Source organism: Lonchura striata, chromosome 20 (genome assembly GCF_050655825.1).
Source record: "Lonchura striata isolate lonStrDom1 chromosome 20, ASM5065582v1, whole genome shotgun sequence".
Classification (NCBI taxonomy): domain Eukaryota; kingdom Metazoa; phylum Chordata; class Aves; order Passeriformes; family Estrildidae; genus Lonchura; species Lonchura striata.
Genome location: NC_140722.1, coordinates 10,935,963 through 10,959,294, shown reverse-complemented (window position 1 = coordinate 10,959,294; position 23,332 = coordinate 10,935,963). Strand labels below are relative to the sequence as shown.

Below are 23,332 nucleotides of genomic sequence, written 5' to 3'. Positions count from 1 at the left end.
GTCACTGGAGGCAGCTGCTACACATGATCTGCCAAGGAAGCCCTGTGCCATGGCTGATTCACCACCTAAAGCTGATGCCAGGCTGCCCAAATCTGCCTCTGCTCCAGACTGCAGAAGGTCCTGCTGGATGGGCACCCCCCAGGTCAGTGCTCCTTGCCCCCACAGCTCAGCAAACCCCTGCTCTGGACACACCAAGTGCTCTTCCCAGAAGCACAAGCAGCTGACAAGAACAGAAATGCTCCACTTTGGATGAGATGTCTGGGAAAATGTTTCTCCTCTAACTTTCATGACAGGTTCAAATTCCTTTGGAGGGAGGGCTAGTGCGGGTTGTTTTTAAAGAGGAGCTGTGTTATTGTAGCCAATAACAGGAAATTGATAGCTGGCTGTGTGGTGGGACACAAGGCAGTCCCCCTGGGGCAGGCTGCTGACTGTCCCCACCATGGCCACATCCTGTGGGCTGGCTGTCACTGCTGCCTGTGGAAAGCACCCAACACCCTTCAAAGGGCCAGCAGAAGATGTGAGAGAAAAGGGGAGGCAGAATCCAGAGCCAAAACCTTTCCAGATGCCCCATCCCATGCACTCTGTGTCCTGTAGCTGTGGGGTAACTGAAGCCTGAAGCATTTGTCCAGATTTGTTACAGCTATGCTGAACACCAACGGCACTTCCAAAAATGAAGCGTGCCACATCCCCTGCCTTGGGAACAGGCAAGGAGACTCCCCTCCCTTCCTCAATCCCTGTCTGCCACATACCAGCCACTGGGAGAAAAGATGCTTCTGGCAAACTCAAGACTTTGACAAGCAGGGTTAGCTCACGCTGTTCTCCAGCATTATCCACCCCAGCATGGGCCCGGGCTGTGCCAGAACAAACAGCACATCAAATAAACAACACATTAAGAGAACGCACACTGCGGACACGTGCGGTCACTCTGCTCTCCAGCCCAGCAGCCCCCACGGCTCAGACATCCACAGCAGCTTTACTCTGCTCCCTGTAAAGCCCCATGTTCCTCTGACCTTTATTTAAGGTGCAAAAGCTCACAATAAATGTCACTAAACTCTCCTACCCCTTTCCCACAGTGGTGTGCCCCAGCACAGTTGAGGACCAAGTAGGAGTAATTACCAAATAGCTCCCCCTCAGCAGTAAGAAAAGTTAAGAACAGTAAAAACCATGTACAAAAAAAACATTCTTAAATCCTCCCCCATTCTTGCAATGCTCCGGGGCTGCCCAAAGCAGGTCTTTATGCTGACAAGAGAGAAGCCCAGCCCAACTGCAAGAGCTTCACTTTGCAGAGGGCTGATGCTTTCAGCACAGCTCCAGCCACGCTGGCCAGGAAGGGTTTGGCACACAGAGAGCAAGAGGCCAAAGCACATCACTAAGTGCTGCTGCTGCTGGGACAGCACCGAGCCAGCAGCAGCACTAATCCACCTGCTTCTATTCCTCACACTGAATTTCTGGCACAGCAGCCAGGGAGGGAGGAGGCGACACAGCCCCGAACTCCTCGAGCCCATCCATCACTGTGGTGGTTTCAGGTCATGCTGCTGACCCAGTTCCAAAGCCGGCTGGGTTTTATTTGCAGGGAGCTGCGCCGCCAGCCAGGCACCTGTCACCCCTGTCCCTCCCTTTCTGCAACCCGAGCCAGGGCCACCACGCCATGGACACGCTCACATCCTGTCCCAGCCCCGGGGACACTGAGGCACGCAGGGCAGCAATGCTGAGCTGCACCAAGACTCGCTGCTGACGCCGGGATGTGGGGAAAATAAACCCCAAAGCCTTTTCAACGCCGCCACCACAGACAACACCCCAGCCATCTCACGTTTCCTCCTTCCTGGTAGTGTAAGGACATGATAACAGATCCAAGTCCTTATCCCCACTCCCTGCCCACAAAATAACATCACCAGGGGCAATTCAGTATCCCTCAATACAAAAAAAATTGACTGGAACTCGCTAGTTATGGATACAGCATGAACAGGGGATTACAAACTCGGCACACCTGGAACACCCAGTGCACGTCCTCACTGGATATGTGTGAAACCATCAGCACCACAGGCACAGGAGTTCATCTTGATCAGGCTCTGGGATTTGCTCTGATTCAGGCAGGGACAGTGCACCCCACACTGCTGCTGAAATCTGGAATCTGTGCTGCTCCTTGGAGCAAGAACCGAGGACGTGAGGCTGGTACTTCGCAGATGGCAGTAGCATTGTTGTAGCACATCATGCCACTAGGAGATTAACAAGAAGCTTTTATTGATCTTTAATTGGTGTGAATGTCCTAAAATACCTTTAGAGCAGCCACACAATAATAACAACAGAATAATTCTACCCTTTGCTAAACACTCCGCAGTTCTTGTAAAGGCAGAGCGCTTCGAGTGCAATTTAGCTTTGAATACAGCCCTGTGTGTAACAGTGATATGAAGCATGGGGTCTGCAATAAGTGGCTTTTGGGAAGAAGTGGAATCTCAGCAGGACAGCAACCTGAGCAGGTGTGGCTCATGAGCAGTCAGATTGCTGCACTTCAATCCACAGGAGGCCACTGTACTGTCAGGATCTACTCCCAACGGGAGCTTTATAAATATTTTCCAGGATAAACATTTGTAAATAGTGTCTTTCAACACGTCTTGAGAACAGATTCTTGATGTCCTGTTTTCAAAAGAGAATCATCATCTTCAAAGGCAGGGAGGCAAAGCCATTCATGCAAACAGCACAGCTACAAGCAATGCAGTTTGGCACGGGTCTGCAGAGCTGCTGAGGTGGGTGTTTGCACTAGATGTGTGTCTACCAGGCACAGCCAAAGCCTCCCAGCCCTGTTCCCAGGTTCCCAGGCCCAGGGCACATCACCCTGCAGCCTCCAGGAATCCGATCAGCCTGGGGAAACGTGATCACCTCCACTGCTCTGCTGCTGAGGGACACAGGTCACATTCTGCCAAGATGACAGCAAAGCAGACTGGCATCTGCCTCCAAGCCCCACGGTTCATGAAATCAATACACAGGCCATGGGAGTAATTTTGTCTCCTCCACTCTTTGAAGAGTCCCCTCCCTTCCTTTTCCCCGGCCACAAAACCATGCTCTGGGTGGTCCCTTCCAAGACTGTAAATTGACTTGTTGAAAGCCTTAGCAAAAGAAAGGTCAGATGCCTTGCAAACACAAAGCTGACAGTGCTGTACAACTGTGCAGACATTATTCCAAGGATATGCACATCCCCACAGCTGCCTGCAGCACGGCGTACCTCATCCAGGTGTCCTCACATTGCACAGGTTTCCCCCAAAACAGCACCTGCAGATGCAGCCTGGTGTCCCAGCCCAAACCTGCACCTCTGGCTGCAGACTGGGGAAGAGGTGGGGTGAGCTGCTGTCCTTCCCTGGGGAGGGCACATTCCCACAGGATTTCACAATATCCTTATTCTGATGGTTGTGAAGAAGGACAAGGGACAGAGAGCAGTGACAAGACCATAGATACACACCTGACAACAACCTGCAAAACATTTTTTCATTTTTTCTGTTACCTGCAAACCACACAAGAAACTGCAATTCTGGACTGCATCAACACACTACAAATCCTACTGCCTCAGACCCTAAAAAAATAAAATCACCTTGCAGAACCCCCAGGTGCCCAGCAATTTGAGAAAACCCAACTGTCCTACAGGTGCTCTCAGCCTTGCCTGTCCCTGTTAAGCCCCACAGCATCACTGCAGGGCAAACAGGCATTTACAGCTTGCTCAGCCCCTCCTGGCTCCCTGCTCCCACTGCCCAGCCCTGGGAAGGAACAGAGATATAAGGGGAGTGCTACAGAAAACACAAGGGCTTAAGAAACCTCTGATTTAGTGCAGATAAGAGGTCTGGGTGAGTAAAAGCACACACCACTGAAATAAAGACCACTGCTGAAAGAAGGGCAGGCATATGGGATGGCATGTGTCCAGGGTGGGGGCACAGGACAGGTGTGTCTGACTTCAGAGGTTAAAAACCAAGTTTTTCAGCAATAGCTCTGTAGTTATTCTCACAGCACCACATCCTGATGAAATGTGTCCAACTGGCCTTGATGGAAGTGGCTCTCTGCAGATGCCTCATGGATGTCAGAGCAGTCCAGAGTGGGCATTCACGCATTTCAGGCAAAAAGCAGCACTGGTTTAAAATTCACAGTGTAGAGCAGCATCTTCCCCCTGACCTGGCTGATGGTGTGAGAGCACAGCCTCACCAAAATCCCCCAGCACACTCTTCTAGCAGGTGCACAGCCCTCCTACCAAAAGTGCTGGGGAGCTTCCAACAACGAGCCACACGAACAACAAGGTGGTGGGGGGGCGAAAATAAAGGATAAACTGGATAGAAAAGTCACATTTCCAGACACAGGGCTTGTTCTGTTAAGAGGCAGCAAGCTCAGAGGCAGAGGGAGCCTGTTAAAAACAAAACTGCAACAACTGGGGCTCTGCAGGGTCCAGATGAGCTCCACTGCTTTACCCAGTGACTCCAAACCAAGCGTTTCAGCTGCCAGCCCCAGGGATTACACAGGGCAGGAGTGACAGCTCAGCACAGCCCTTACTCTGAGGCTCCTTAATAAGACACACTAATTTTTCACACTGTTAAGGGGAAAGCAAACAGCTTAGACATTTCTGTTCCTGCATTAGGCTCTCAAGCACATTTGCTTCATATCTTATCAGCAGCTTCAGCAGCCCTTCCAAGCCGTTTCAAGACTTTGGCCTTCAGAAACCTGGAGAGGGGGTGGGAAAACCCTCTATTCATTCTTACCAAAGCATAGCACATTCTCAAGAGGACATTCCTACCATCCAGAGCAAACAAATGTGCCCAACTGTATGTTCTGTGGGGTTGAGTTGCAGCAAGTAAGATCAATACAGGTTCACTGCACAAGGTATTTAAATATTCTTAGAGGAGTTCCCGAGCCAGCTTAGAATTAAAAGGGAGAAGTCAGACAAAAGAATACTTGTCTGTGCTTCAGACAGCTTGCAGGCTGGCTTTTACACCCAGAGTTTTACAAGCACAGCTCCATCAGTCAGGACCACAGGCTTGTTGGGCTCTCCAGAGCCCGCACAAATCTGGGACCTGCTCCATCCAGACATCCCAGGCTCTGCAGCACTAAAAATAAAATTTAAAAAATATTATGAAAGAGCTATAGTAAGACTCTTTTCAGTACTGCCAAAGCCTTGCTGATTTGCTAAGTTTGCTAAGGAAGCCCTTGGCTAAATCACAGGCTGAAAAAAGAAACACTCAATACCCTTCCATAGGATACAAACAGGATTTTGTGCTTTGGATGAGACTTGAAACAGCATCTGCTTCTTCTGTAGCCAGCAGTGAATAAGATCTCTGTGACATTCCCAGTTTTCTGGAGGTCCTGGGCAGGGATGTCAGGATGCCACCAAAACACAGCATGTACACAGATAATGTAACCTGATCTGCTACAACAAACAGGAGCCAGATCCTGTGTCCCACAGGGCAGGGGCAGAGCAAGGTGTTAGAGCACAAGCCCAGGTGTCAGCCCAGTCCCACCCCCTCTGGACAACACCCCTGGACATCATTGCTTTGGCCACAGCAAGGAGCTCAGTCCCAGACACTTCAATTCACTAATTTTATTGCCATTATCAACACAGCTCTGAATTTGTGACAAAAATTACTTATGCCTTCATGGAGCACTTGGGAATCACCAAGCAGAGCCTCCAGCTACAACACATAGAATGGTGTGTGGTCAACCAACATTTTTACCACAAACTGAATTAAAAACCAAAAACAAACTCTAAAAATGCCAGGTCTGTTGCAGCTCAGCTCTTAATTCAACTAAAAAAATCCCCAAGACCAATTTCAACCTTGACAAGGCACAACTTGTACATCTGTGACACAGCAATTTCCCATCAAAGAGAGGATTTCAGACCCAGCCTGTCTGTAACCTACCCAAGTCCTCTTTTTCCTTGCATTTATGGGATTTAAAAAAAAAAAAAAAAACCAAAACCAAGAAACACATGTCATACACTTCCCTTACAGAGCTGCAAGAAATACACTCTAAGTTGCATGTCAGCTTCAGCTCCAAGGGTTTCCTTGGGCTGTTCTCTCAGCAACAAGAAGAACAAAATCTTGGCAGCAGGCCATGCTACAAGAAAGTATTTTCCCCAATTCCCTGTCACAAACCTGCACGCATGGGAAGGGTGAGGGGAGGAAGGAGGAAGGAAATGGAAGAGGATGGATTAGCTAAAATTTGGCACAACGTGAGAGGTCTCAGCTTGGCACCAAAGCCCCTGAAAGGCTTTTAATTTTAAATGGCCAAGTGCCAACGATGAATGACTCACACAAGCCTTAGGAACCTCAAGCCTCCAGCACCCAAAAGGAACATGCTAAAATCCTCCCTCCATTGGATTTGGAAGGGCACATGGATGCTCAAGCTCTGACACTTTATTTGTGTCTGATTCTGAGCCCAGTTCTTGGAGGTGGCAAATGCCTGTCTTTCCTGATATTTCTTACTTCACCATTTCCAGGGCCAAGTGGTTTGGAAAGCCCCTCTCTGGTCACTGTCAGCCTCCAGATCCCACATGCACCAAGATGACTCGGCTCCTACAGGAAAAGTCTCCCTTGCATCTTGTAAGAGTCTCTGCAGCAAACCCCACTGCACCCAGCTTCCAGCAGCAATTTCTGCCCTTCTGGAATTGCTCTGCCTGGTCCCTGCAAGCCTTGACAGCGCTGGCTTTAAAGCCTGCTCGTTAGCAGATTTCAACAAAGCCAAACCCCACACATGCACGCAGGTTTATTCTTCTAAAAATCTGCATCCCAGCCGTGCAGCACATTAGTCAGCAGGTTTCCCCAAAGTGACACTGCCGGCCGAGCTGACCCCAGAGCAGCACATACCGGGGTCACAGCAGGATTAAAATTCCCTACACACTGCTAACAGCAGCGCAGATCTGCAGCTACAGTGCTGCTGTGGAGCTCTTGCTGCTGGTCAGACTTACAAGGCTCACAAGAACATGGGGTTTGCCCTCACAATCCCCCCAAAACCTCCTTGTATTTCCAGCCCCATTTACAGAAACTTGAAGCAAGCCTGCTCCAAGGCAGAAAACTACGACTGGTAGAGAAAGAAATAATCAAACCCCTTCCTGGAGTCCAGCCAAAATCTTTGTGCCCACTAAGTTTGGGTGGATGCAGACTTTGCCAAAGGCTGGAATAGGATTAAGGAACAGCTTTAGCAAACAGCCAGGACAACAACAGTGAAGTCACGATGAAACCAGCAATAGAGATTTCTGTTTGCAGTCATGAGCCTGTGTTTACAGTTTGCAACTATGTGCAAATACCAGAAAGCCATTCTTTTCCTCTTCCCATTGGGGCTTGGCATTATGCATATTTAACTAGATCCAAGAGATGCCTACAGCAGCATGCCAGCTGGATTTTGGGCACAGGGCATGCTCCAAGCCACAGTGATGGGAACTTGCAGGAAGCCATAAATACAGCCCAGCTGAGTGTGTGTGAGGGAGAGCTCTGTATCAAAGCAGACAGAGAAAGAAACGGGAAAGAGAAACTAAAAAATAAATTGTGGCATTCTCAGTTTGCCTGTTTGCTTGTCCCTGCATGGGTTACACAAACAACCACTGGCAAGACTCAGGATGCCAAGCAGAAGATGCAAAGTGATTCTCAGGCAGGGCACACCAACTAGAGCAAGATACAAACACAAGCTTTGCCAGGAAATCTGCTCCATCAAAGACACAGTTTACAGCACACAGTTTCATGGAAAAAGCCATCAGTGATATGCAAATCTTCCAGAATAAAGGCAACTTCTAAGGGAAACTGTTGTAAATTCCAGATAACCCAACAGAGGAGCTCAGCTGGTTTAGCCCTGCTGCTGAACCCAAATTCTCCAGGTAGGTGTACATGGCTGGGAACAAGAGGCACACTGCTTTGTGCCACATCACCTCCCATGACCATTTTGTTGTTTGACAGAGGGAAGGACAAGAATATCAAGCTACCATCCCACCACTGCTCTCCAGGAGCTCTGACTGACAAGTGCTGGCAGGACTCAGCGCAGCAGCCACTGCCGGCCCCATGCCTGCTCATCCTCTGCCTGCCACTGTCTGGCTGCCTTGCCAAGCCCTGGGGCCAGGCTGGGGTGCCTGGAGGAAACAGGCAACGTGGCTTCCTACACTGCACAAACAGGAGCTGGCAGCCTCCAGACCCACCTTCCATTAGCACTGACCTCATGCTAACAAAGGTGTTTTTATAGTTATGCTTGGCAAGTCCTTCTGTGGGGAACAAAATGTCATTCCTCTCATTCTTGTCAAGAGTCTCTGATGACCAAAGAAGCCCCAAACCACAGCTCAGTCCTTGCCTTGTGCAGAGTCATCCATGTGTCACTCTCAGGGCTTTGTCCTATTCCTCCCTGGATGTCCCAATACAACTCATCCCTGTTCCCATCTCTCCTCTCTAACCTCCAGGATGCCTCCAGAAGCAAAACCTCAATTACAGGTCTGTGAGAACAGGTCACATTTCCCTAACTAACAGCCACTGATCTGGAGACTGCTCTCAAACCCCAGCACACCGGGCATGCACCTTCTCCTTGTGTCCTCCTACTGATCTCCGTTTTTACTTCCATCAAACAGGAAGCAGTGAACTATTTATTGCACTGCTTGGCACTACACATAGGAGGGGAAGTCTGGAATTTGAAGAGCACTGATTCCAGAAAACAGGAAACAACTGAGGATCAAGGCTGGGCACAGCCCGAAGGCTCATATTTATGACTATAATAAAAGGATAAGGCAGAGATGAATGCAGGGCTGAGCCAGGCTTGGTAGAGCATCAAAAGAAAGGTGCAGGGGGCTAGAACAGGCTTGAAAGAGCAGAAAAGCTGACTAGGCAGATGATCAAGAGTGTATTTAGCATCCTCCCTGGCAGCCCTGTGGATCTGAGCCAGGACACAGCAGTGCTGGAGCTGCAGAGGGCAAGGACAGCTCCTGGAACCGTGCCCCAGGAAGAGCTCACTCGAGGGGCTTCTCATCCCAACCAGGACAGGCAACAAGAACTAAAGTGGCTGTGCAATGCCAATGAGCCTGTCTCTCAGTCCCTGCACAGAGCAGGGCTGGCAGTGAGGCTCACAGCCCTCAGCTCCAGCAGCTTCAGCCCTCGGGGTGTGCAGGACACACTGACAGATGAGCACTCACAGGGCTGAGGGATGCTCTCACTGCTGAAAAAGTGACAGACAGAGGAGAAGGGGCCGCACAGAGCCAAGCCAAGAGCCCAACTCAGGGAATCATTCTCTCCTGCAACAGATTGGTCTGCTGCTACACAGGCTCCTGCAAAGAAAAACGGAGATAAAATGCAGTGTTCCCATTCTGCAGGTGGGACACACCAAAGCACAGAAAATGATAAACCACTTAATGGGATGCCAGCAGGGTCTGTGTCAGAGCTGTGAACCTCTCTGCTTCCACTGGCTATAGTGACCATCCCAAAAACTCCCTGTGAGATCTCTGAGGGAGGAAAACAGCAGCAGGAGGCAGGAGGTGCTGCTCTGTTTGAGCTGGCCTGGCCAGAGCTGACCCCGGAGCACACAGACCCACACACTCCCCAGTCAAGGCACCTCTTGTTTTCCAGCCCAGCCAAGCAGACACTTTCCAGGAGAGCAGAAAAATTACCAGGCTTGCCTTCCAGCTATTCATCACAAGCTAAAGCCTCCCCTGCTCCAGCCTGACCTCTCCCCAGCCCACACCACCCCGAGGCTCTCTCCTAATCTGTGAAGAATCCCAGGGAGCTGAGAAGAAGGGACAGGCTGGAGGAAATAAGAAGCTCCACGGCAGGAGACCTCAGTGTCAGCCTCTTTGTTTCTCATCACAGCAGCGTTATAAATAGGCAACAACACCTAGGGAGAAACTAGAGTGGAAATCTTGCATGCATTTCTTAGAACCAGCAATTATCCTTTCATCAGCCATTACCTGGAGCTGTTCTGGGGCTGAGGCTTATTTTAACACCTGGTTCAGGTCTAGGCACAGCAAGCACAGCCTCTGGGAAGATTAAGCTGTTGAAGCACAAGGGTCATTTGTAGGAGATGCAAAGAACAGGCAGAAACAACCTCCTGGAGGCCACAAAAGGAGCCACAACACTGAGAGACCTGCCCGGAGCCTCCTGCTCCCCTGTGCTCACAGCCTGGCAGGTCTTTTGGAATTCAGATGTCACAACTGAAATCCTTTGTGAGTGAGTAGTCACTGCAGCCCTGGAAGACTGATTTTAAGCAGTACTTCTTCATGACTTGCATAAACATAACATACAATTAAAATCCATGTGTTTAACCTACACATCTTTTCCCTTAACAGCAACCAACAGCAGCAGCAAAGAGGAAAGAAATTTCAGCCTTGGCTGCTCTGGAGCTTGGCAGCCAGTTTGGCAAGGCTGTTTGAAAAGGAGAGGATGGGTCTGCTCTTGCTGCCAGAGGAGACAGATCCCCACTTGATTAACAACCAGACACTCCCTTCCTGCTCACCTGAGCAGCTCCCACACAGCCCTTGGAGCCAGGAATCTGGTGGGAGTTGGCAGAAGGCCCTTCTCGACCTTTCTGTGCTAAGTGAAAGCAAAAATCACACTTTATCAGCACGAAAAAAGAAAAAAAAAAAATTCAATAGCTGCTGGTCCAGGTCAGGGGAACCGCAGCTTTGAAGAAGCAGAAGAGACTTCACAGCTAAGTTAATTTAAACAATAAAGTGCTAAATAAATTGGGAGAGAAGGCCCATCCACTCGGGCTCGGTGCCAGCTCCCAGTCACAGCTTCTCTGCCTTTCCCAGAAGAAGCACTACAAGTGTACACCCTGCTTCCACTCCACATCCATGGCCAAGGACAGCAGCACTGAACACTCTGTAGTTAAATGTGAGCCACAGACCATCTCAGATCAGGGAGCTGCAGTTCTGAAGCCTATAAACAAAGATCTCGATCTACTTTTGAAGGATTTTATTGCAATTGGAGAGGACTCTACAAAGGAGAAGAAACCACAGGCTCAGCTGTTGAAAGTAAAAAAAATTTCTGCTCAGCCTACTTAATATGCTTTATTTTTAATGCTGCTTTTGCTCCAACAGCCAGAGAACAATTTGGAGAAAGAACGTCTTTGTTAGAGATTTTACGCCCCAGCCCTTTATTTAAGGTGCAAAAGCTCGCAATAAATGTCACTAAGCTCTCCTACCCCTTTCCCACAGTGGTGCCCCAGCACAGCGAGGACCAAGTAGGAGTAATTACCAAATAGTTCCTCCTCAGCAGTAAGAAAAGTTAAGAAAAGTAAAAACCACGTACAAAAAAAAAAAATCTTAAATCCTCCCGCATTCTTGCAATGCTCCATGAAAAACACCAGGCAGGTAAGGCAGCCTGTGGCCCCAAGAGAAATGGCCAGTGTGCATTTTTCAGGGAGGAGTGCTGGGGAAAATGCTGCAGGAGACATGCCCAGCGAGGGGAAGGAAAAAAAGAGACTTCAACTTTCCCCCTGTGTACAGCAAGAATGAACAAGAGTGCCCTCGAGGGAAATGTAAGCAGCAGTTTCATCACCCAGAGGCTCCCAAGCTACAGAAATGAAGGTGAAAAAAGGGAGACATTTAAACAGTTTTCAGCAGAAAATGCTAGGATGACCATCACCCCTATCCCACATCGAGCCTAGGAAAAGCAGCCTCTAGGGCATCATCTTTATTCATGAAGAACCCTGAGTGCTCTCTTGGGATTTCCTGAGTTAACTCCCTCAAGAGGGATTTTTTCAATTCATTAAGCCAGAGAATAAACATCGGATTCATCTTCAGGTTGAAAGCTTTTGCTGAGAACAGGGAGGTGAGCCTCAAGCCCATCAGTTTGCAGAGATTTCCTTCCTTTCACAGAGGGCTCCTGAAGACCTCCACCAGCAGCTCTCACTACTATTTCAATTAAATGAAAATAAATGGGAGGTGATAAACTGAAGTGGAAGAAAATGTCAGTGATTTTACACACAAGGTACCATCCCCTGGATCAGTGCTTTAGCATTACACCAGATCTACCAAAGATGAGTAAGAATTTAATACTCATTAACATAATACAGTTCACACCACAAGGATTGACTGTTCATGCAAGTCAGGCATTTGGCTACACCTGCACATCAAACCATTGTGCAAAGCTGGTCCTGAGGGGCCACGTTTGCAGTGCAAAAGGGAAAAGAAGCAGATTTGTCCTGAAAATCCACCACAGGAAAAACACCCAGCTCCTTTAGAGCCAAGTTTCACACTGAAAGACCAGCAGCCTACTGCCAAGGGCTGAAGCACCTGGTGTGTTTTGTGTACCAACACCTTTACTCTGGAGCTGGGAGAGCCTGGCAAGCACAGGTTAATTAGCTCAGAGGCCAGAAAATGCAACAGCTTTGGCAGATCCCACTGCAATTACTAGAAAACTCAAGAGGTGCTTCTCAAAGCACCTCAAAAGTTATCAATCCACTCCCTTGCTGAGACACATCCCAATAACTACAAAAGCCACCTTGGCACTGGCCCCAGAGCATGGCTCAATTCCTCTCATTTCATTTCCATCTCTGTGAACTACCAATGGATGCAGCTTCTTCTTTTCCTCCTTCTAAGCCCAAAGGGAGCTGCATTTCAAGCAGTTCTGGAGGTCTCCAAAGGAGGAGACTTCCCTTCTCTCCCCAGCAGAAGTGAATGGATGTCAGTGATGCTCTCAGACACTGCCCAACTAAATAAATACCTTTGGGGTATCAACCAAAACTCTCTGCAAAGCTTCAATCTGAGGTCCTGCTGCTCTCTGGTGTCACCAGGGCCAGCAGACGAGGCAGGAGGAGGTGGGGGCTGCTACCCAGCCACCCTCTCACTGCAGTAATTAACCTCGAGCAAGCACTGGCACGAAGCTCCTGCTCTCGCATGACTGCAAGCATTCCTCCCCCAGAGTTTACCATAAAGCACCAGGGATCCATAAACATCTCAAGGAAGGGCTGGCCTGGGTTCACCTTCATGCAAGGAAGATGTCAGGCTCTGGCAGGGAGCCAGCCATTCATGTTTCCTTAGACCTTGTCAGCTCTGACTCAAGCGACATTTTTGGGGGGAAAAAATAAAAAGAATGTTCCATCACACCCCTTCCTCCCCCTCCACCCACTGTGGCACTTAATCACAGCAGGATCACAGGGGACAATTCCCATGGTGGCTGTGAGTCATGGTGTCCTGTCCCTCTGCAGCAGAGGCACGTTCCCATTTCCAGCTGGCCTGGAGGCTCCAGGCAGGACAGCAGAGAGCCTGGAGCTGAGCAGCAGCACAGCAGGTTTAGGGAGCCTCCACCACAACATGGACCTTTGCCCTCCCAGCCAGGTAGGACAGCCACTTTTTGGGATTTTGACAAATCCAGACAGTCCAGTGACAGCTGTGTCCTCTCAGCACCCTCAGTTCTACTCTCCAAAACCTGAGCTGCGCTTCATATGGTGCCATGATGTATTTTACACCAAATTCATGCAGTGGCACAGCCACTTATCCTAAATATAATAAGCACGAGGTCATGATTAAAAGCAAGAAAAAAAAAATTCCCTCTCCATATGCCTCAGCATCTCCTAAAATCCATTTATCTTTCCTCTCTGCAGCTGTTTGCCATATTTCTGGTGCTCAGGTCTGGGTCTGACATGGAAACCTTCAAGTGACTTTTCCTCCTCTTGCACACAATTTTCGTCCTTTCTCCCACACCAATTCTGAAAAGAAAAATCACTCCTCCCCAAGGAGGCAGGAACAGACAAGGTACCAGCAGGAGCAATTCCCATCCAGCCCCCAGCATCAGTGGACACAGCCCCTTCCCAAGCCATGGTGGGAGCCCTGGTGCACCTTGCTGATGAAGCCGTTGAGATGAGGCTGCTGCTGGCACTATGGGGTGAGGAGAGTGTTTAATATCCTCACACCAGCTGGGGGGCCAGCCCAAGCCATTCTGCAACTTATTTGCTGGCTGTGAATATTCCTCCTTCTCTCCTTCCCACAGGATTTTAACACCCCTGTGAGGAGAGCAAGCTCCCAGCCAGCAAAAAGCAAAGAGTAAGAGACTGCTTAATTAACTGCCCCTCTCCCAATTGCCACAGCCTCGCCAAATGCTGGAGAAACCTGATTCCAGCTGGTAATTAAGCTGGAGAGGGATGGAGCCAGCAGGGAAGCACAGCAGCAAAGGAAGGGGCTGACACCACAACCCCCTGTGCCAGCCCTGTGTGCCCCCAGTGCCATCAGCACTCGTGAGCCCCCACAGGGACAAAAGCTTTTAGTGGCTGTGAGTCCCTTAAATTAAACCTTAATTGGTCCAAGAGCTCTCTAGATTGATACACAGAGCAAGGAGAGGCCTTGTTTGCCAGCCAAAAAAAAAAGCCCTGCTGTCAGACATGCCTAGGAGGGTGTTGCTACCTGTGCAGTTTTCACTGGTATCTAAGGAATTTGGGAAGCCTGGCTGCCAGGTACACTGGCCTGATCCTGCACCAGCCCTGCTGACCACACTTGGTCCCAAGAATTTCTCTCTCTTCTATCCTTTCAACCAGAGTCAATTCCAAAAGGATGAAATTGGCGATTCTTTAACATTTGATCTGTTTCTATTGCCCGACCTACCAAAACAAAGGAGTTAAAGCAAAGAACTGACTCTGAGCAGGAGCACAAACAGGTGATTATGGCAATTGCATGCAATAAAGCCATGCATGAAGGGGAAGCCACTAAAACCAGCTGAAGCTTTATTTGTGCTTGTGCTGCTCTTGGGACCAGCTGGGTTTATCATGTATTGCAAAGGTGACAGGGAAGCAGAAGGGCTGTGAGCCCAGAGAAAATCCACACCAGGTGAAGCACCCACCACCAGCACCACACATGCAAATTCTGATTGCAATCCTGCAGGAATGATGGTGCAATCCCACCTCCCCTGGTGTTGAGGGCAAACAGGCTCAGGAGAGAGAAGGTCAGTGTAGACCAGCTCTGTTTTAACAGTATAGAAATCTTCCCAAATTACTCCAGGCTCTGCAGGCTGCAAACCCCCAGGTGAGCCAAGCTCAGCAGCTTGCAGGCACACAGTGCAGCTGGGTTAGCTCTGGCCAAAAGCCAGAAAGGTGCCAGGGAGAATGACAGAGAGGAGGAGAAGCTCTGGAGGAAAGCTGCCCTTTGAAAAATCTCCTCTGCAGAGGAGCAGTGACAGAAAAGCCACATTGCAGGCTGGCCCTTGGTCACAGGGGGAGTGAGTGCAAAGCCATCCAACAGCAGCACATCCCTGCCAGCTGGGATGTTTCTAGGAGACACAGCAGATGCCCACCTACGCTGGGGAGGGCTCAGCTCCCGGGAGGCTTTGCCCACTCAGATCTTGTGCCCTGGGCAGTAGCAGATATTTCACTGCTGCTGGTGCAGCACAGCTTGAGACAGCTGGCACTCATGGAGAGAATAAATTTATGAAGGGTGTTTGGCAGACTCCAAATGAGTGCTACAGCAGAGCCAGTCCTGGGGACTAAAGTATGTGGTTGAGGCATGTAACTGAAGGGGATCATCATCAATACAGACTGGCCATCTATGGATGCAAATTTGGAGTCAGGCACCTTGCAGATGAGCCTTTACTCTAGCAGAGAGAGTTAAAGATCTACCTGTGAAATCACTGCAAAGTTTTGGTATCCAAAAAATCTCGAAATCCCTACAAAACAAAGCAAACTCCCAAAGGAGCTGTGACTCAGGCCCCAGGAGGTTGCTGAGCAATCACAACAATCACAAGGTTTCCTAGGGGAGAGGTGAGCTGCCCACAGCTCCAAAACTGCCCCATCCCACAGACTTCCCAGCCATGGGGGTCCCAAACTTGGCCTTTGGGGCTGCAGGACTCAGCAGAGCTTGGGGAAGCATCCCCTGGGAGGTGAGAGCCCATCCCTGCCTGTTCATGGGGACACTTCAGTAGATGCCTGCTCAAATGTTGAAGCCTAACAAAGCAAATGTCCCAAACCCTGAATGACAAGGGCTCAGGCTGCCAGGGAGCAGAGGCCTCACACATCCCCTGTCCCAAAGATTGAGGAGCTCCCCAGTCCAGCAGCTGGAGCAGCAGTTCCACACCACAGAGCAGGCACACATCCCACTGCTCTCCAGGCTCACAACGCCCTCCTGCCCCCACAGCTCCAGCCAGGACGTCTCTGCTGCTGGGGGAACTCAGAGAGAACACTCCATTTCTGCATTCTGCACATGAACTGGAGCAGCAGAGGAAGCAGCAGAAAGGGGGATGGCAGCTCTGCTATTAAAAATGGCAATTCCCTCTGATTTGCCACCATTAGAGACCAAACATCCATTGCCATCCTTTGTCTTTTATAGGAAGATCTTCAGCAGGGACTTGCTGTTTTTTAAAGAGCTGTAAACACACCAATTAAAAGCTTTAGAGCCTTGAATTTCTCAGGGCTGTATTTTCCCATTTTGGGGTGAGGCCCTGCTAAGTGTCTCCCTTTGGGAGGCAGGTACCCTCTAAGGGGAATGGCACCTACATAACCTGATGAGTTTCCACTAATGACTCAACTTTTAGGCAAGGTCTAAATAGTAACAACAAAGGGCACAATGTAGTTAATATTACAAACAGGCAAGAGGTTTTCCCTTCCCTATTTTAACCAAAGCCTCCTGCTCTGCCATTAAATGAGTGGATTTTGTTCCACACTTCCAGTGAGCTCCAGTAAAGGATTTCAGAAGCAGAAAAGCAGTTCCTCAGCAGCACAGCCTACAATAATGAACAAAGGATTTGTGTTACCTGTCCAAGGTCCAGGGTGACGTTGACCTGGTTGAACTCCAGCCCCCGGGAAAGAGGGGGGCTCTGCCACCAGCGCTCTGTCCCATCGATGGCATTTGTGATGGGGTGGGCTTTGTTGCTGTTTGCAGAGGAGCAGATGTCGCAGTACTGGCCCTGGCAGAAAGTATAAAAACAACATTTAACTCTGGCCAGAAAAATGTGGTACAGAGCAGTCAGGTATCGCAGCGATTCAGAAAATACAGAGTTTCATTAAATTCAGAAAATACAGCCTGCTAGTGCAAATCAAGATACAGAAAGTTTTGTTTGCACCATTTTAAAGTGTGGGTGCAAAAAGGGACATGAAAAGGCTCAAAACCCCCACAAGCACCCAGTGCAGAATCTGGGCTGCTTGGAGCAGCATCCTTTCTGAATTTCAGATATGCAGTGAACATGGAGAAAGGATCCCAGACCCAAAGGACTAGTCACCAGGAGCATCTGAGGGAGAAGCTGCACAGCAAGGGAGAGCAGCAGCTCCAAGTCCATGGTCAGCAGCTCCTGTGCTGAGGCTGCCACTCACACCCACCCCTGCCCTGAATCATTCAGTCATTTCTATGGACTCAAACTGGCAGCTCCTCTGCCCAGCTCCCTGCAATCTGTTTCTTGCCCACCTATTCATTCCACAATATAGCTCTTTCAGCTGCATTTTCAAGCTTAGTCTCGCAGCCAAGTTGCTTTTGCTGATGATGCTGCAATGCAAAGCCAGAAAGGGACAGCCCCAGCTGTCAGCTGGCCAGGGACTGCCACCACTTCTCTGCCTGCTTTTGTGGCCCGGGTGGCTTTGTCAACTCCATGGACACGCTGCCAGAGAAAACAACCCCACAACTTTAACAGCACCTCCTGAGCAGGATCAGACAAAGACCTGAGCTGTTAGGGGCAATTCTTTCTCTCTCATTAATGGACAAATGAATGCGACCCATGCTCAAAGAAACCTGCAAAGCACCCTGAAAACTGGCAAATTGTTCTGTGGAGCCACTGTTGTGTCACTTGAATTGCTGCTAGAACAGCCTGGAAGGGAGCTGTGTTACAGGCAGCTTTCCTTTTAAAGGCACAGCTATCCCCAGGCAGGAATGCTGCCCTTGCCTGTCCCAGCTGCAGCCAGCGTTAATATTACACCAGGTACAAGATCTCAGGACAGGCAATCCCCTCCTGCCCCTACCAGGGCTGAGGCAAGACAAGGCCACTGAGAGCATGTGATTTTCTAGATGCTCCAAACTCTGGAGAAGCAGATTTCACAGCATTATTCTCCTCTACCACACACTTTGTTAGTTGCAGCCAATTATGCAATACAAGTTATCCCGAACAAGAACACTTTAAAATTAACTCCTCTAGAGATGTGAAAATAGAAATGGGCAAGCCCAAGGCCAAAGAAAAGGGGAGCTGAACCTTCCAGGTAACCCTGGCATAGATGCAGGGAGCACTCGGTGTACAGAGAGGTCACAAGGCTGGTTTGGACACGCTTTGAGCCAGCAGGGAGAGCAGACCAGATAAAACTGACCCAACTCTTCAAGCTCAAACCTTTAATGGGAACCGGTGCAACAGGTTGTGTGGAAATTTCTGCTGCACAACACTGAGGTGTGGGGGGAAGTCAGGCAAGGTTACAAAACAGGGATAAATAACAAAAAAAAAAAAAAAAAGTACTTTCATAGTTTAAATTCTTGCCACAGATGTAAAAACCATTTTGAACCCAGACTTCACATTGATGGGAGACAGTCAACTCAAGCTGAGTAAGTAAGAGGGGAGTAAAAATTCGGATCAGCTGCTCCAGATTTATACCATTGCTGTTGTCCCTCCCTGGGCAGCCTGCTGGGCTGGGAACACATCAACAGCTGAGCCAGGTTTGCTGTTCAAAGTGTGATTAGCCTCTCTGATGTACCAGCTGCTCATTAGTTGTTTCATTAGAGCCAAACATAAACCCAACCAGAATCATTTCCAGCTATTTGTGTTTTAGAGCAACTCAGGCTCCTGCACATTGTGTCAGGTTCTCTACAGGGAAGTTCTGACATCGGCAAGAGGATTTTAATTAAAGAGCAATTGTGAGCTGCAGGCTTAGCAGGCACTGCAGGTTGCCAGAGCAGCAGAGGTGTGGACACTACAAAGGTATGGTCAAAGCAAGATCTTCAGCAGTGCAAGGAGTTGCAGGGCAGCTCGGAGAACATAAAACTGCCACTATCAGAGCAAACTGCAAAGAGGGAGAGATAAGGAGGAGGTTTGAACCAGGGGCAGCTCCCAGAGACCTGCAAGGCCTGATCCTGTCCAGGGCAGTGGGAACTTTGAAGTTTCCCCTGAGCATAAAGACCAACTGGGCACCCTGCTGGCACCTCTCTCAGGGGACACAGGTGGCTTTGTCCCAGTTTATCCGGCCCTGCCATGACCCAACACCAGCTCCCCTCACCTGATTTATCAGAAAGCCACGGGGAGCATGGGGCTGCTGGGGATGAGGTAAAAAGGGCAGAAATGTGGTGTAAAGAGTAATGATTGAGACAAAGTGCCTGCCTGCAAGCTGCTCCCAGGGCTGTCCCTGCAGATCAGCTGCTCACAGAGTTGAGCAGGTGCTGTCTCACCGTGTGTCTTTTCTGTGGGCAACAACAACTTGTTCCAAACACAGTTAAACCACTGAAATCCAACACTATCGTGGATGCAAACACAAAAGAGACACATACTGAGAGGTTCAGCACCAATGGCACCTGCAGCACTGAGAGCCCTGGTGACAGATTTCTTCTGCCACCCACCAGAGACAGGACACGGGATAAAGAGGCACCAGCACAAATGGTCACTGACACCACAGTTTATGAAAGAGAATGCCACTTAATTCTGAGACATTCAGGGATGAAACAGCTTCAGATTTCATCTGTTATCAACACTTGGAAGAGTGAGAGGGCCAGAGCTCTGATAGTGCCCACACTGCTCGGGCAAGGACAGCTCAGGGCTGGGGTGAGAACAGGGGCTTCTGAGGGAGGCACAAGCAGCACTGCCTTGAAATCAGTCAAATTTGTTGTAGGTTCTTAATTTCTGAGGTCTGTAATTGCTTTAATTAATGGCAGTAACGTGCCTCATGGCTACAATCCTGATCTGAAGTGATAATCTACAGCCTTGCCCCACCCTGAGGAGCAGTGCACCTTCCCTGCAGGCACACGGGTGGGATGGGGAAGATGAGCTCACAGCTGTGCCTTTGTAGGCTTGTCTTGGAAGACAGCACCTCCAGTAAGGATAAAACAAAATAAAGAAACCTATGATCTCGCTTCTGCCTTATCCTCAAGACATTATCATTAAGGCACTCCACACTGAGGAGTGAATGTGACAAGGGAAACAAACCTCCAAGGCAAGTCCCTTTCAGCACACCTCAGCGCTGCTGTGCCTCACATCCCTCCAGACTGAAAAGCCCCCCACAGTTGGAAATGCAGTCTTCTGCCAAAAAGCCCTGAATAAAGCAGAGGAAACTCCTTGAAAAGGTTTACAGCCTTCCCACAAGCTGTGCCAAAACCACTGCAAGTGTCTTAAAGGCAGTTTACTTCAGAAAACTTAATGATTATTGACATTTTAAGACCATCATGTTTAAAAGTCGCTGAACTCCCTTTTCTGAAGCCGTCTATAATGTCAAATTAAATCAGCAGAAAATAGAGAATTGACTCAACAAATTTATTAGACGGCTGTATTAATGTTTATTCCGGGTCTTTAACCAAACAAGTGTCCCTTCACCAGCACGGCATGTGGATGTCTCTTGCAGGATCCCAAGTGGCATTTTTCCAGTATTCCTGGATGACAACTCCTTATGCCACAGCACATCACACACGAGCAGGGATGAGCAGGTGAATGAAGGAGGGAAGGGGCTCCGGGCTGGTGGGACACGCAGGCAGTGAGGACATGCATGTGGAGTTCATTATTGTTGTTTCAGTCTGCTCAAATTGAACACTTCCCTCCCACCTCCCTCCTCGCTTTAGTCACCGGGTGGTGCCGAGACCCCTAAAGGGGATGAATTGGGAACTCTGACCTCTGCTCTGATGCCTCCTGTTTCCTCCCCTCCCTTTTAGGTGCTGCCTGTGGTCATGGAAAGGAGCCACTACAAAAGGAATTTTCTAAAGCTTTCAGACCGAGTGAAGCCCGCTGGCCTGGGAAGCGGTGCTCAGATCAAAGCCCCCCCTGTGCCAGAGCTGCACGGGGGACAGGAGGGGGTTGCTGCAGAATTCCACAGCTCAGGAGCTGTCTTTGGCAGCGGGGGGACGCTGGGGCTGCCCCCAGAGCTGGTACAGCCTGAAGGGTTTATTTCAGTCAGCAGCATCCTTAGTGCTGCGTGTCATGCTGGGCTAGCAGGGTGGCCAGAGAACAGATGGACACACGTGGAGTGATAAATGCACACCCACATTTGGCAGCTTTTCCAAGCAGCCTTATCCTCCCAGTTTTCCTTGGGACACCATTCACATATTTGTTTGCAAGTGCACAGAGCAGCAGTTACTTCTTCACCCTTCCTTACTCCTTTGCCTCACTGGAGGCACAATTAACTGCATCGAGGTCCCTGTAAGCCTCCTGCTACTGGGACTTCAGGCAAAGCTTCTCCGAGCTACACTATTGTCCGGTGAAGTGAAACAGGGCTTTAAAAGGTGGCAAAGCTCCCAGGAGAATACATCAGGTTTTTGCCATCCAGTGACATCTTCAACCATTTCTACCACACGGCAAAATTCCGTGTCACAACCATACAACAGCTGGAAAACTCCTAATGCAGCACTAATTCAGGAGAATGTGGCCAGAATGAGAAAAATGCTTCAGAGATGATCTTGTAACAAAGCCACCCCCACTAAAAGGCCGAGAAAGGCTCGGTCCGAGAAAATGACAGATTTCTTTTACTCGTCCTTGTCCCGTACAACGGGGACAACGCCACCGCTCCTCTGCAACAGGTGAGCGGCAGAGACCTGCACAAAACAAGCACCAAGCACAGAACCCCGAGCAGCAGCTGGTGGCTCCACGGCTGGCTGCAGGAGCATTGCAAATCAGAGCTGCTCTTCCCCGCCTGGGCTGCCCTCAGGGGGGACACTGGCTCTGGCGTTCCTGCGACTAAACCTGGTGTTTTACAAGCCCGTTTACAGCTGTTCTTTCCTCCCTTCAAGGGAGCCATAGCTGTTACACTGCACCGCAGCTTTCACCGGCCACATTCCTGGCTGCAAGCTCCCCCTGGGCAGCTTAAAACGGGACCCCCGAGATAAATCACCTGACATTCGCTTGTAAAATCCACTCTTGTAACTCTCCCCTCTGCTCATCCCGATGCCCCACCGAACACACGGGGAAACGGCGGAGTTAAAACACATCGAGGTGAGTATTATCAGATCAAGAGGCATCAAAGTGACCACTATCACATTTACCATAACGACTACCAAAGGGAATTAAGGTGCTGGTTTGCCCGGGGTTTTATAAACACAAAGAACCCGCAACTTTAAAAAGAAAGCCCCGAGAGCCCAGCGAGCCGCGCTCCACGCGAGCGGAGGGCGAGACTCCGAGCACGTGTGTGCCCCATCCCGGGGGATGCCCGGGCCGAGCGGAGCCCGAGCCCCGGCACTGACCCACCCGCGGCTGCCGGACCAGCCCCGCCGGGGGAACGGCCGCGGGGAGCGGGCCCTGCCCGCCCGGCCGCGCACCGAGATGGGCGCACACACAGCGGGCTCGGAGCCCGGTGGCCGCGCTGCCCCGCCCGTACCTGGATGGTCTGGTTGGGGTCCCCCCCGGCCACCGGGCCCCCCACCAGCTTGCAGTACAGATCCTCCACGGCGCGCCGGCTGCCCGCGCCCGCCGCCTCCTCGCCGCAGGTGGCGGTGGCGGAGATGCGGGTGCCCTCGGCCAGGTTGAAGTAGGGCGGGTGGAGGCTGTGCCCGTTCACGTCGCTGGGGAAGGAGGCGGGCGGCCGGGCGGCGGCGGGCAGCGGCAGCAGGGCCAGCAGGAGCAGGGAGCGCGGCAGCCACACGCCGCCCCGCTCCGCCGCCTTCGCCATCTTCGCGCGGCGGGGCCGGGCAGCGCTGCCGCTCCGCTCCGCTCTGCCCCTCTCCGCCGCCGCCGCGCTACTTCAGCCCCGGCGGCGGGGAGGGGCCGCGGCAGCCCCGCCGCCCCGGTTAACCCCTTGGTGCCCCGGGAGCCCCCGGCCCCGGTTAACCCCTTGGTGCCCCGGGAACCCCCGGCCCCGCCGCCCCGGTTAACCCCTTGGTGCCCCGGTTAACCCCTTGGTGCCCCGGGAGCCCCCCAGCCCCGGTTAACCCCTTGGTGCCCCGGGAACCCCCGGCCCCGCCGCCCCGGTTAACCCCTTGGTGCCCCGGGAACCCCCGGCCCCGGTTAACCCCTTGGTGCCCCGGGAACCCCCGGCCCCGGTTAACCCCTTGGTGCCCCGAGAGCCCCCCAGCCCCGGTTAACCCCTTGGTGCCCCGGGAACCCCCCAGCCCCGGTTAACCCCTTGGTGCCCCGGGAACCCCCAGCCCCGGTTAACCCCTTGGTGCCCCGGGAACCCCCCCAGCCCTCCAGCCCCGGTTAACCCCTTGGTGCCCCGGGAACCCCCGGCCCCGGTTAGCCCTTTGCCGCCCCGGTTAACCCTTTGCCGCCCGGGAGCCGCCGGCCCCGCCGCAGTGGCTGAAGCGCTGCCGCCCCGTCCCAAG

General features: G+C 51.0%; 1 protein-coding gene across 3 annotated transcripts in view; it reads right to left on the bottom strand.

Annotated features, from left to right (window-relative positions):
- The window catches only part of LAMA5 (laminin subunit alpha 5), an 85,404-nt gene extending 62,684 nt beyond the window's left edge, over positions 1-22,720 (bottom strand). For all 3 annotated transcript variants that reach the window (XM_031506565.3, XM_085558257.1, XM_085558258.1), the window contains exons 1-2: positions 22,390-22,720; positions 16,668-16,820 (exon numbers count right to left, since the gene is read on the bottom strand). In XM_031506565.3, the coding sequence (XP_031362425.3) occupies positions 16,668-16,820; positions 22,390-22,680 (444 nt within the window). In that variant the 5' untranslated portion in view covers positions 22,681-22,720. The remainder of the gene's footprint in view (positions 1-16,667; positions 16,821-22,389) is intronic.
- Positions 22,721-23,332: the final 612 nt, after the last annotated feature.